The sequence below is a fragment of the Acartia tonsa genome, chromosome 13 (genome assembly GCF_053477335.1).
Source record: "Acartia tonsa isolate MP-2025a chromosome 13, ASM5347733v1, whole genome shotgun sequence".
NCBI classification, from domain to species: Eukaryota; Metazoa; Arthropoda; class Copepoda; order Calanoida; family Acartiidae; genus Acartia; species Acartia tonsa.
Genome location: NC_137272.1, coordinates 45,040,855 through 45,054,347, shown reverse-complemented (window position 1 = coordinate 45,054,347; position 13,493 = coordinate 45,040,855). Strand labels below are relative to the sequence as shown.

Sequence of the window (13,493 nt, the reverse complement as noted above, 5' to 3'; positions counted from 1 at the left end):
CATAAAGACAGAGAGACAACATCCTGTTACTGTTAGTAAAGGACGTAATCTGTCCGTTTGTCCATCTGTTCTTTAATTTCTACGCAAACACGCTTGCAATTGAAAATTTCAATGGGATAATTGTCAGGGATCTTAAAGGATAAGACAATGGAGGATAAATTATTTACATCCCCACTGATGTTAAATATAATTATCCCTCATGAAGATTAAAATTACTGGTTGAAAAGTTTGAACCAATCATAAAAAAGTTTTTGAGTCAACGAATAAGATAACTTGGTTATTAAACCAGTGTAATTTACAGTCAAATGTCCAATCCCTCCCTAAGTTATTCTACAGTTTATGATTTTACCATTTACATTTACTAAATATGTTTTAATAATATATAAACTTTAGTCTATTGTAGCTGGAAATATTTAATCTTGTTATATAAATAATAATTTTTTGTACCATCATTGAACTTAAGATATACATTAATTTATCGGCCATTGTCTTATCCCTTGAGATCCCCTGGACTTTGGACTGTAATTAACACTGTTAACCAAATATTCAAATTTAAAACCGTGTTATTTTATTCGTTGGCTTAAAAACATTTATTGAGTTTTAATCAGAAGATTTTAAAGTAATTGTGTCCAAACTTTTCAACCAATAATATTAGGCTATAAAAGTGGTAATTTTATCATCATCAGGAATGTACATATATCAATTAATCGTCCATTGTCTTATCCCTTTTAATCAATAGTAAAGATGAACAGTTGATAAAAATTAATAACTAAATAAAATTGATTAAAATACATAACAAGGATGACAACATCCATAAGTAGCGAAGCACTAAAAATTCATGGGACAAAATGAGAAGGTGTTCAGTTGATAATTATGTAATAATTCTTAGAAATCACGAAACTTTTCTAAAATTTTCAATGTCTATTATGCATGACCGACAGACCGACATACAAAGTATATTATACACTTGTTGCTCATTGATACAGGGAATCTTCACAATAAATTAACCTGTCTAATTAATCAAAAGCAGCCGAGAAAATCGCATTTCCCCCATAGCGTTACGGACGGACGGACTGACAAAGATAATTATATAGTAGATCATACTAAAATAAATTAAAGGTTTCTTCAATAATTAATTAATATTTATTTATTTATTTAATATAAATACTCCCATAGAAATTATTTCTAACAAAGATGATAAAATCCATAAAAGTGAAGCTCAAGGAGGTAAGACAGGCGAATAGACAGTATTATCTATAATACAAAGTAGAACGATGTCTGTCCGTCTGTCTGTCCGTCTGTCCGTCTGAAGCTTAAGATCTCGGTAACCGCTGAACCGAATGGGCTCTACTCTTCAGGGAATGTACCTATTGGTCCTGCGGTGGTTTTAAGCTATTTTCTTGGGGGATGAGACACCCCCAACCCCCCCAAAAACAAAACAAAACAAATTTTACGAATTTTATGAATTTTACGAATTTTACGAAATTTACGAATTTTACGAATTTCGCAAATTTAATCGCAAAATGTTTTCCTGCTGGGTAGGTGCGAAAATTTGTGATCCGTTCTGCTGGGTAAGTAATAGAAGATGTAATTATACCTCTTGGGGCAAAGCCCCTAGAGGCTAGGGGCGAAGCCACTAGTGGTTTATAATTCATTACAGATATGCCTTGTCATCTTTAGAAAAAAGAAGACCCTTTTAACGGTAACTTCACAAAGTTACTCAAAAATCAGCCATGTGACGTCATAAAAATGAGAGTAAAAGTTAGAAAGAAAACCCTTGAAAAAAAGATAAATAATCACTTAATTTTATGACATCACATGGCTAATTTTTTAGACACTTAAAAAGTTAAAACCTAAGTATTAAAAGAATCACTTTACAAGGTTTAAATACAATAGGTGGCTTTTTACGTAACTAACTATAGAAAAGCTTTGCGTTGCCTTTTAATCTGTATAAAACTCTATAAAACATTTGACGTACATAAAATCTGGATAAATATTGATATTTCTTTTCTAAAAAGAATTAAAGACGTTTATTTCTGCAAAAGTATTGATGATAAATTAAAAAAAAAATGAAATTTTTTATACTGGTACTAAGATAATAATAGGTTTTATACTGTTTTTCTTTTGATATTGGCCTAATATAGCATTAAACTTGCTCTATTTTAATACAAGTTTTTATAAGTCGCTTAGATATTTTAAGTGAATAGACAGGCAACTCCAAAAACTATATCAAATTAGTGGAAATTAATGAAGATAAAACTACTTAACAAATTTCAGGAAAGATTCATATAAGTCCCGGAATGTTTTTAGGCTATTTAAGGTTTTTGATGATTTTAAGAAATTGTTTGCCCCCTGCCACCTCCGTTCTAGCACAGATACCCTAAATACAAGAAGTACTTTCCTTTAACCCTTACAGATCGGGGGGGGGGGGGGGGGGGGGGGGGCTCCAAGAGCCACCCCCCCCTTTAGTTTTTTCAATCTCATTTTTTTTGTATGTAAGATGAAGAGCTGTAACTTCATGACTTTTTAAGTTTAGTAATTGTACGTCGGCAAGAGTTGATTTTATTAGGATAGCTGGTCTGTGTCGGTCGTGGTGTCCGGTCAAAGTCGGTTGGGTAGCAAAACAAATTTGAAAAAATTCTAAATAAATCTTAATTTCTACATTATGACTTTTGTGTATAAGGTAGAAACCTAACATTTTTTTGTGAATACTTAGATATAAATGACCTTCTGAGAAAAGTGGTGTTATGACCATTTGACCGCTCCTTGACCGACTTTATGACCGATTTTTGTCCTGCTTTTACTACAGACATACATCATGAATATCGTGGCTTCTATTACAGCTAGAGACCTATAATTTTTTTTGGTAAATCCTGGAGCAATAATAAACAGATAAAAATATTAATTTGAGCCGCCAACCGACGTTTTACCGCCATAACCGCCGAAAATGACGGTTTCCGTTATTTGCCGTTTTTTAGCGATGATCAGAAAAAGTAATTTTTTTGTTATAAAAATAAAAGTTCGTCCTAAAATTTGGTCATCCTAGCTGCAAAATTAGCCGCTCTACAGCTGTTTTAAAATTTAGCGGCTGGCCGCTAAAAAGCGGCTAAGGAGCGGTCTGACCGCTATGACTAGAAAAAGTAATTTTCTCTAAAAATACACATAAACCACAAGAAAAAAATTTTACGTCTTTATCTGTACCAGGAGTCGGGATAGAGGGGGGGGCTCTTGGAGCCCCCCCCCCCCCCAATCTATTAAGGTGAGAATTGGGGCCCGATCTGTAAGGGTTAAAGTGCCTTTAGAGCTCTGAAAACCCAACCACTTATTTTTGAAATAACTTAAGTATATTTAACATAATTTTAACATTTATTTTAAAATAATTACAAAAATCAAAGGAGGAGGCTGTTATGTGCTTAACAAGGTACTTTGAATGAAAACACTGTCTTTTCTAGTTGATCAAATAATTTACCTCGTAATTTTTGTTATCTTGTCTGCTAAATTTTTGATCATCACATTTATTATCTATTTATATATTTATTTATCTATCTATTTATATATCTATCTATATATATATCTTTACCTCATAATTTTTGTTATCTCGTCTGCTTGACTTTTGATCATCACAAGTAAAGAAATTTCCATAACAGCGTCGGTGAAAATCTGCCCCAATCTCCAGTAGCCACTAGAAAAGTAAATTATTATGGTACCCAAAGTTTGTATTATGGTACCCAAAGTTTATATTATGGTACCCAAAGTTTATATTATGATGACCAAAGTTTATAATAACAAGTGAAGAAATTTCCATAACAGCGTCGGTGAAATTTGCCCCAATCTCTAGCAGCCACTAGATAAATAAATTATTATGGTACTCAAAGTTTACATTATGGTACCCAAAGTTTATATTATGATGACCAAAGTTTATATCATGGTGACCAAGTTTAGAAATTTCCATAGGAATGCCGGTGAAAATCTGCCCCAATTTCTAACATCCACTAAACAAGTAAATTATTATGGTACCCAAAGTATATATTATGGTACCCAAAGTTTATATTATGGTGACCAAAGTTTATATTATGGTACCCAAAGTTTATATTATGGTGACCAAAGTTTATAACCACAAGTAAAGAAATTGCAGCGTCGGTGAAAATCTGCTCCAATCTCCAGTAGTCAGTAGACAAGTACATTTATCAGGAAGGGAAGGGCTAATAGACTGTAAATTGAATCATTATTGATCAATTTATCTACCTATATTACCTCTATCTATGTATCTAGCTAAAGTATATCTATCTATCTATAATAAGTCTTTCTATCATTCTATAATTTGTCTATCTATCTTTTTATAATATGTCTATCTATCTACCTGTAATATGTATATCTATCTACCTATATTGCGTCTATCTATCTATCTATTATATGTCTATCTATCTACCTATTATATGTCTATCTATCTATATCTTACATGTCTATCTCTCTACCTATATTATGTCTTCTATCTCCTTATCTTATGTCTATCTATCTATCTATATATGTCTATCTCTCTATCTATAATAAATCTATCTATATTATGTTTATCTATCTATCTATAATATGTCTATCTATCTACTTATATTATGTCTATTTATCTATCTATTATATGTCTATCTATCTACTTATATTATGTCTATCTATCTATCTATCTATTATATGTCTATCTATCTACCAATTTTATGTCTATCTATCTTTTTATCTATAATATGTCCATTAATCTATCTATAATATGTCTATCTATCTACTTATATTATGTCTATTTATCTATCTATTATATGTCTATCTATCTACTTATAATATGTCAATCTATCTATCAATCTATACCAACCTTGACAATACTAGGGTCCTCAGCAACGGCTGACATATGCAAAACATTTTCTCCATAATATTCCTACAACAAAGGATCTACAGGGATCTCTGTAATGATTAGGCATAATTTTGGTAACAAATAGTAACTATAAAATAAAAATAAAAAAATACCTTATTTTAAATTTTAAAGTGTTGAATTTGAAGCATCAGTCCAATAGAGAAAGTTCACTTTTAATTTTTAAAGGAGAACTCAATCAGTTCTGTGGTCATTTAGACACAATACAATCTGTCCCGATTTTGTATTACTTTTGAGGAACATGATTGCAGTTACGTCATATTTTTCTTTCCCGAAAAAGGGAAGGGGGACAGAAAAAAAGGGAAGGGGGGAAGAAAAAAGAGATTGGAGAAAAGGGGGTTTTCCCCATCTCTTTTGAAGAGATTTTCTTTCCCCCTTCCCTTTTTCGGGAAAGAAAAATATGACGTAGCTGCAATCATGTTCCTCAAAAGTAATACAAAATCGGGACAGATTGTATTGTGTCTAGTTCTTACCTCAGATAAATAGATATCATTGAGCAACAGAGGAAAGTGCTGAAAAAAGGTATATGTATATTATTAAATACTTTCAGATTCTTTAGCATTGTATATTTATCTTTTATAATCTTTTTGGAAGATGCTTATATACAGATATACCCATAAAAGAACATATATAAGATAATAGTTTTCCTAACTTTAATACCTGTATATTTGCAACAACTTTTACTACACAGAAACTGTCAATAATAAACACTGAGAAAACAACTTGCTTTAGTAATCTTTTAGCAAGATGCATATGTAAAGGAGTACCCATACAAAAAACATATGAAATAATAGTTTCTCTAATTTTGCAAATTATTTACAAAACCTGCAATTGATGTTATGTCTATATGTGTTTTACCTTTAATAATCTTTTAGCTAGATGCATATTTACAGGGGTACCCACTACTTATAAACAAACATAATGAAATAATAGTTTTCCTTTTTTTAATAATATCTATATTACACCAACTTTTACTGAACAGAAACTGTCATTTTTAAACACCCCAAAATGATTTACTTTAGATACTAATTCCATGTGTTTTACCTTTAATAATCTTTTAGCTAGATGCATATGTACGGGGGTGCCCATAAGAAAACAGACATGAAACACAGTCTCCCCTACAGCTCCACGACATTCAACCTAAAATGAAAGGTTTTCTTTAAGTCAAAATTTTCTGTATAGGAAATTTTTTATCAAATTATTTGGCCAATTTCCTTTAGAAAAAAAACACACTTTTAAAGATGAATACTTTTTGTTGCTTTTAGTAGGATATGGTAATGTTTATATCCATAGTCTTCAACTAAAAGGTTACTTATATCCAATCAGTAAAGGGATACTTACATCCCAGCAGTGAAGGGTATATTTGTCAGGACACTTTTTGGAGTGTCATCATGAACACGATAAGCCAACAATTTAGAATCAATGAAGGGGTATTTGTTTTCCATGAGTAAAAGGATACTTACGTCCCAGCAGTGAAGAGTATATTTGTCAGGACACTTTTCTGGAGTATCATCACCAATCAACTGGGCCAACAAATCAGAATCCTCAAATTTAAAACTGAAAAGAAAACATTATAAAAAAATATATGTCCATTCATCTGTCTGCTTGTCCATCTTCGTAACCACTGAACCTTTAAGGTTGTGCTTCTATAGCAAACTATATAATGGTCCTGAGTTGTTTTAAAGCTATTTTCAGTTAAGATTTGATTTCTTTGTCAATAAAAACAGATTTTAAAATGTTAAATAAATTTTGCTGGAAAACTTAGTCATACCTAAATCCTTCTTCTCCTAGGGCAATAATTTCTGGAAACTGTTTTGACTTTGCTCGGTCACGATTTCTAAAATAGAAATACAGACGATTACGTCCAATTTTTAACGTTTTTAATGGTAAATATTAAAATAACAATGCCACATAGGTAGAAAAAAAACAACTATGACATTGAGTGTGTTTTAATACCTCAAAAGGTTTCCGTGATAATTTTATGATGGGAGGGGGATTTTACTTACTCCTCTTACCCCATCACCTTGGAAAAGTGATCATTTGGAGTACCCCCCCCCCCCCTCTCTGCAAAAGGGTTAAAGCAAATCAAAATAATTAAAATATTACGTTGTTTTGGATTTCAATTGTTTTCACTTCTGTTAAAACGCAATATTCAAATCCTTCCAAGCTCTAAGTTGCAAAGTTTTGACAGATTGAACTGAAGTTTACAGTAATTGAATATTTTCAAAGGCAAAACTTTTCCATAGTTTGCTTCACAACTTTGGGGGCTTTATTGAATTTTGATAGGTTGATTCATTGAGTATCCAATCGTTTCAACCACTAATTGTAATTTTGTGAATCATCATTGGTGATGTACATCAATTTATCGGGCCATTATATTATCCCTTAAGATCCCTGAACAAAACTTACCTCAAACAAGCAAGATGAACACAATGAATCCATTTACCCTAAAATGTTTGTCATCAATGGTAATGGATGTAGAGCATAAGTGAATATTATGACAGAAGAAAAATTGTCGTCAATTTAGGTTGCAATATCCCTCGCATTTATTGGACGAGCCGTTTATCCACTAGGTGGGAAGTTGATGGAGTAAAGCAGGAGGATGGCTACTATTTTAGCCCGCTACAGAGTTCACTTTATAATAGAACATGAAAATCTGGTGTACGAACAAAGTAATAATAAATAAATTTTTAATGATTTACATTTTTACAATTACGAATTAAACGTTCTGTTTTATTTTATTTATGTAATTTTGACTTAAACAACGTATAAAACTATTAAACTCAATAGGTTCGCGTTCAATTAAAATCTTAGGCTTCAAACAAAAAAACTGACTATATAGGAGATCTGTATTGGAAGGAGTAATTAAAGTAGGAAAATAGCCTAAAACCAAACTTTGTTATAAAAATCAAATAGCCTAAAACTATCCAGGGACCTATACGAAGCTTCCATAAAAGGATGAACTTAATCGGTTCAGAATCATCAAAATCTTGGGCTACTTTAAACAATACATAATCATAATTCAAGCCGTTTAAGATATATTTAGCTTCAAACAATAAAATTACCTTTCCGCCGTTATAAAGATATTTTGGGATCTTCAACCGTATAGCGTCATCTAATTCCTATGATAAATATAATTATTTTTGAAAATTTATTTTCGAACATTTTTACCAAAAAAATGGAAGATTTTTAAAAGTAAAATTCACGATTTCTCTCAAACTGAATTGAAGCCCCCCTTTCCCTTTAATTAAAAAAATAATTTAAAGTAAGGGAAGGGTTTTTGTCTGTATCCAAGTATTCAATATAACCTAACCTAACAAGGACCTAAAGTAATAAACTAACCCCCTCTCCTAATGATTTTCAATTTATTTCAAAATAAGGGGGGGGGGGTGGTTTCTGTGTTCGACAAGGTACTTTGATGGAAACTGACGTAAAAGCAAAACTCGACAATACGCAATATTTATTTATTGCGATTGGTTGGATTATAAGTCATTGTTTGACTATATATTTAGTGGTTTCCCTGAAATTGGGTAGTCAAGCATAGTAAATGCCCAATTATTTTGAAGAAAAAAAATGAGAGAGAGGGAAGTTTTTCATTTGTTTACTACTTTACGTCGGTTTAGGTTAGATTATATTTGGCAGAGATATATGCTTAAGCATGACTTAACCCTTTTTCCTTATTATCAATTACTTTTTTTTTAAATGGAAGGGGGTCTGGTGTTTAACAGATAATTTAAGGTAAACAACCATACAAGTTTCTTTTTTAATTGGCCAATACATCCTTTATTAATTCATTTTACATTCAATTAAAAATATTCAAAATAAAAAAAAATCGTCAATCATCAAATTTTGCCGTTTATTCATTAAAAGCGAAGCTCTGAAACAGTATATTAAACGAACACTAACACTTGTACAGTTTCAGTACTGAATAACAGAGTATTAATGCATAAGTCCAAAGAAAATTGTAGGTAATTTTGTTGCTAAATTGCTTAAATACATGAAACTGTTTAAGGACATACTTACATATTAAGGACTTGATTATAGAAATACTTCTTTAAAACTGTAACTTGTTGTAATAGGAATCAGTATTCCAAAAATCAGCTCAATCGGATTATTATAACTTACACATTTTTTTTGTTAATAAAGTAAAAATGTTTTAAATGGACGTAAGGACTTTCTTGTAACGATTATAGAGTTGCTACGATTTCTAAGTCGTTTGAAATCGATAGGAAAATTGTAACATGCCTAAATTAACGAAAAGAGCTATCCGTTATTTACGGACGTTCGGTCGGACTGACCCTAATTATAGAAAAGCTTCGCTTTTAAAACTCGTCAATCATCAAATTTTGCAGTTTATTCATGAGGAAAAAAACATTTGAAAATAATTGGATTTAAAAGAAATATTACATATAATAAGGAAAATTAATAGATATAGAAAACGTGGATATATTGACAGAGGAAAATTTGTCGTCAATTTAGGTTGCTGCAATGATCCTTATTTATTGGTTAGTTCTTTTTTCAAATAGAAGTGGAGGGGAGGGGAGGTGGAAAATTCTTACAACAATTACCCTTCCTATGTTTGAATTCATAAAATTTCTATTTGAACATCCGTAAATGTAATACAGTGTAATTATTAGGATCAGTATGAAGTAATAATTTTAGGTTGGTAAAGAACAAATATTGCCTTTAGTCAAACATATTTCTTGACTCCCCCCCCCCTTTTTTTCCTATCCCCTGCGGGGTCCTATTCCTATGAAGTATTGTCACTGAAGGGCTCTCCCAACCATTATGTAGCCCAACCTAATAAAAGGTAAGAATCAAAAATAAATTTTTCTATCTTGAAATGTTCGTCTTGTACATGACTGAAACCATGAAGAAAAATCCTTATATAAAAGTAACACGATGATTTTCTGTTTGTCTATACAGAAAGAACTCGCTATCCACTGGACTGTTATGGTTCTATTTTATAATGAAGCTTTCCTTAGGTCATGGGAAGGTTTTAGGGAAGGAAAATCACCCCTAGAAATCTTTTTACTTTTTCTTCTTAAAACAAAAATTGAAAGTTGGATAAACAAATTTTCCCCTCTCAAGTGCCTCTAAAGGCCTCTAGGGCCAAAGTTGTTAGTTATACAAAAAGAAAATAAAATTCTTTACCTTATAATTGTCAGTTATCATAGCTTTTTTACTCAAGTCAACTAAAAGACCCTAAAAAATAATAAAATTTGTCTTTTTATTTTGCAACTTATTATGGACAATTATCCGCGGCTAGTAAATTGAAAAGTTGTAATATTAAGTTCTATTTTGTTGGCCTCGATAGGTTAAAGCCTGTGGCAAAAGAAAAAAGTTAGTATTATATTTTTTTTATTATTTATGGAAAATAGATTTACATCGGTTTTGAATCCATGCTGGAATAGTTATTAATATAATTTTATTATAGACAGCCTTCCGCAGATAGTGATATCAAGTACCAGTTCTAATCCAGCGGATATTAATCGGTTGGAAGCCATACTGGAAAAACTATTCATCGCAACGTGCTATAGACAGCTTTCCATGGATAGTATTACAAAGAACCGGTTATAATCCAGCGGTTCTTAATCGGTTTGGAAAACGTTACCTGTCCCATTAAGTTTGCCAATCCATACATAGGGTTTGAAAACCCTTCAGCCTACCGTCAAAAAATAATATAACTATTTAGGTTTCTTTTTTTAATACTACTGGTTACGATCCTAAAGGCCTCTAGTGGCATTTGAGGGAGGAGGGGTGGGGTCTATACTCCACTTTAAAGTATGGTTTTTAAACAATATATTGGGGCGATTTTTCAACAAATGTCTAAAATAGTCATAATTAATACATTAATTCATAAGAATCGTATTAGCGGTTAGTGATATTTTTCGTTATTGACAGACAGGCAGACTTACATTCAGTAACTTATCATATTAGTATTAACATGACAAAATTTAAATATCAATCTTATCTAAGCTATCTATATAAATAATAGGTCGTGAGATTTTCATTTGGTATATTTTTTAAGTATATGAATAAATTCTATATGTATTTATCATTAGTAAAAATAAATAATAATGACTATTTCTTTAAATCATAGAGCAGATTTTTTTCAAAATTTATTAAATTTTTGGAGGCAGCTCCTCATCATATAAATTATAAGTGTGTTAGTTTTTAGCAGTGGATGGAACGGTTTTATCTATCTATTCTATCAACATTTCACAACATTTCCACAGGTGCGCGAACACACATACACAGAGAACGTGCGTGCACACAAACACAGAGCGCGCGTGCACACACACACAATGAGAGCGCATACACAGAGAGCGTGCGTGCACACAAACACATACACAGAGAGCGTGCGTGCACACAAACACATACACAGAGAGCGTGCGTGCACACAAACACAGAGCGCGCGTGCACACACACACAATGAGAGCGCGACTCGCTTACGATATCCAACTTTCACCCCTTTTTCCCCTTTAACCAACCTTCTACTGGTCGATTTCTAATGATATAAAGTTATGCTACCATCACATCTAATTTGTTGGCTAAGTTGGATTAAAACCATACTTATTTTTATGCAAAAATAGTTGTAGGTCCCAGTTGCACATGCACTTAATTTAAGTATTTTAGTTTAGAATTTTGCCACTAGGTATCAGTAGTTTTGAAAAAATATTATTTTAGATAATTCAACAACCTAATTTTATGAATCTTATCAAAGTTCCAAATTTTATTACATTATGTTATGCATAATCAAATATTTAATATTAAAAATCAAAACTAATTATTTTTAACCTTTAAAAATCATTATTGCATTAGATAAATCAAATTAATGTCAGCCATTTGGTAGATAACATCATATGTATTAGTCGGTTTTTATGATTTTTATGAGAAGTTAATGTTTCTTGAGATCATTTGTCTTCATTTATAATGATACTGGCGGCGACGCCTCCTAATAGCCTCTAGGGGCACTTTAGGTAGGAGGTGGAAAAGTCATATTTAAATTTGAGTTTCAAAGAGTAAAAAATATCGTTTTGGGGGGAGGGGGGTGAAGACACTCTCCCCAAAAATAGTTTAAAACCTTTCAAGGACCTATAAGAAGCTTCACTGTAAAGGAGAACTATATCGGTTGAGCTGTTAGCGAGATCCCTCGGGACAGACAAAAAACGCTTACTACTTTATATAATCCTAGCACATTCGCCTCTAGGGGCTTTTCCCCAAGAGGTAATAAAAAAATTAAGTATTTCTGTTGCTGCCATTTATTGTGAAGTAGTTTCCCCAGAAACTTAATCATATCATCATAAATGAAAGCTTGACAAAGACGTCATTCAGTTCCAGAATGAGGGATCAGGATATATCTGCCTGCAACCAGTGGATAAAGAGCTGATGTTAACAAAAGCTTTGATGTAAGAAATAGTTCAACTCCATTCATTGCATCAAGGATAAGAGAAAAGGATATCACAATAGGATTAAATTATTTTAAAAAAAACCTATTCCAATGTCCTAATAAATAAGAAATAGAACATCTGGTATTGGTGTTTGAATTATTAAACTACAAGCAAAGAAGCCTCTTAAAATTCAATCTATCTACCTATATGTTTATCTTTCTATTTATCTATCTATCTAAATAGTTAAATTTCCTGTCGCTTAACGGCGGCATCTCCCCCACCCTCATCATTCCCAAGGATCTTGTCAATTATCTCTCTATCAATCAACCTATCTATCTCTCTATCTATCTACCTATCTATCTATCTATCTACCTATCTATCTATCTATCTACTATCTATCCATCTCAATAGTTAAATTTCCTGTCGCTTAACGGCGGCATCTCCCCCTCCCTCATCGTTCCCAAGGATCTTATCAATTATCTCTCTATCAATCTACCTATCTATCTCTCTAACTACCTACCTATCTATCTATCTACCTATCTATCTATCTAATTATCTGTGGATATACCTATCTATCTATCTAAATAGTTATATTTCCTGTCGCTTAACGGCGGCATCTCCCCCTCCCTCATCATTCCCAAGGATCTTGTCAATTATTTGACCCATAATTTAGAGGATTTACTAAAATTGTATACACATTTTTTATCTAAATATACAAAACAACAAGGAAGACAACATCCATAAAAAGCGAAGCTCTGAAACGGTATGACAGCCGAACATTAACTCTTATAGAGAGTCTAAACTGAATATACAAAATATAAAAAGAATATATAAGTTTTGACAAAATTATACGTAAATTTGTTGCAAAATTTCCTAAATACAGAATTATGTTTAAGGACATAATAACATTTTAGGACTTGATTTTAGAGATGCTTCGCTCATAATATTGTACCTTATTGTCATTGGAATCATAGTCCAAAAATAAGATCAATCGGATGATTTTATCACATAAAAATTGTTGGTAAAACAGTTAAGACAACATGTTTAATATGGACGTTAGAACATTCTGGTAAAAACTATAGAGCTGCTACGCTTTCTAAATCGTACCTAACTACTACAGGAATCATCATGCAAAGTTTGAAATCGATAGGACAATTCTAACATGCCTAAATTATCAAAAAAAACTC

The 13,493-nt window shown here is 31.8% G+C and overlaps 1 protein-coding gene across 1 annotated transcript in view; it reads right to left on the bottom strand.

The window, feature by feature from the left end:
• Positions 1-13,493, bottom strand: part of LOC145335334 (transient receptor potential cation channel subfamily V member 5-like) — a 35,561-nt gene that overhangs the window by 8,614 nt on the left and 13,454 nt on the right. The window contains exons 2-9 of the mRNA XM_080181070.1: positions 7,978-8,034; positions 7,322-7,359; positions 6,684-6,749; positions 6,376-6,469; positions 5,957-6,052; positions 5,386-5,424; positions 4,856-4,918; positions 3,581-3,682 (exon numbers count right to left, since the gene is read on the bottom strand). Of these exons, the coding sequence (XP_080037196.1) occupies positions 3,581-3,682; positions 4,856-4,918; positions 5,386-5,424; positions 5,957-6,052; positions 6,376-6,469; positions 6,684-6,749; positions 7,322-7,359; positions 7,978-8,034 (555 nt within the window). The remainder of the gene's footprint in view (positions 1-3,580; positions 3,683-4,855; positions 4,919-5,385; positions 5,425-5,956; positions 6,053-6,375; positions 6,470-6,683; positions 6,750-7,321; positions 7,360-7,977; positions 8,035-13,493) is intronic.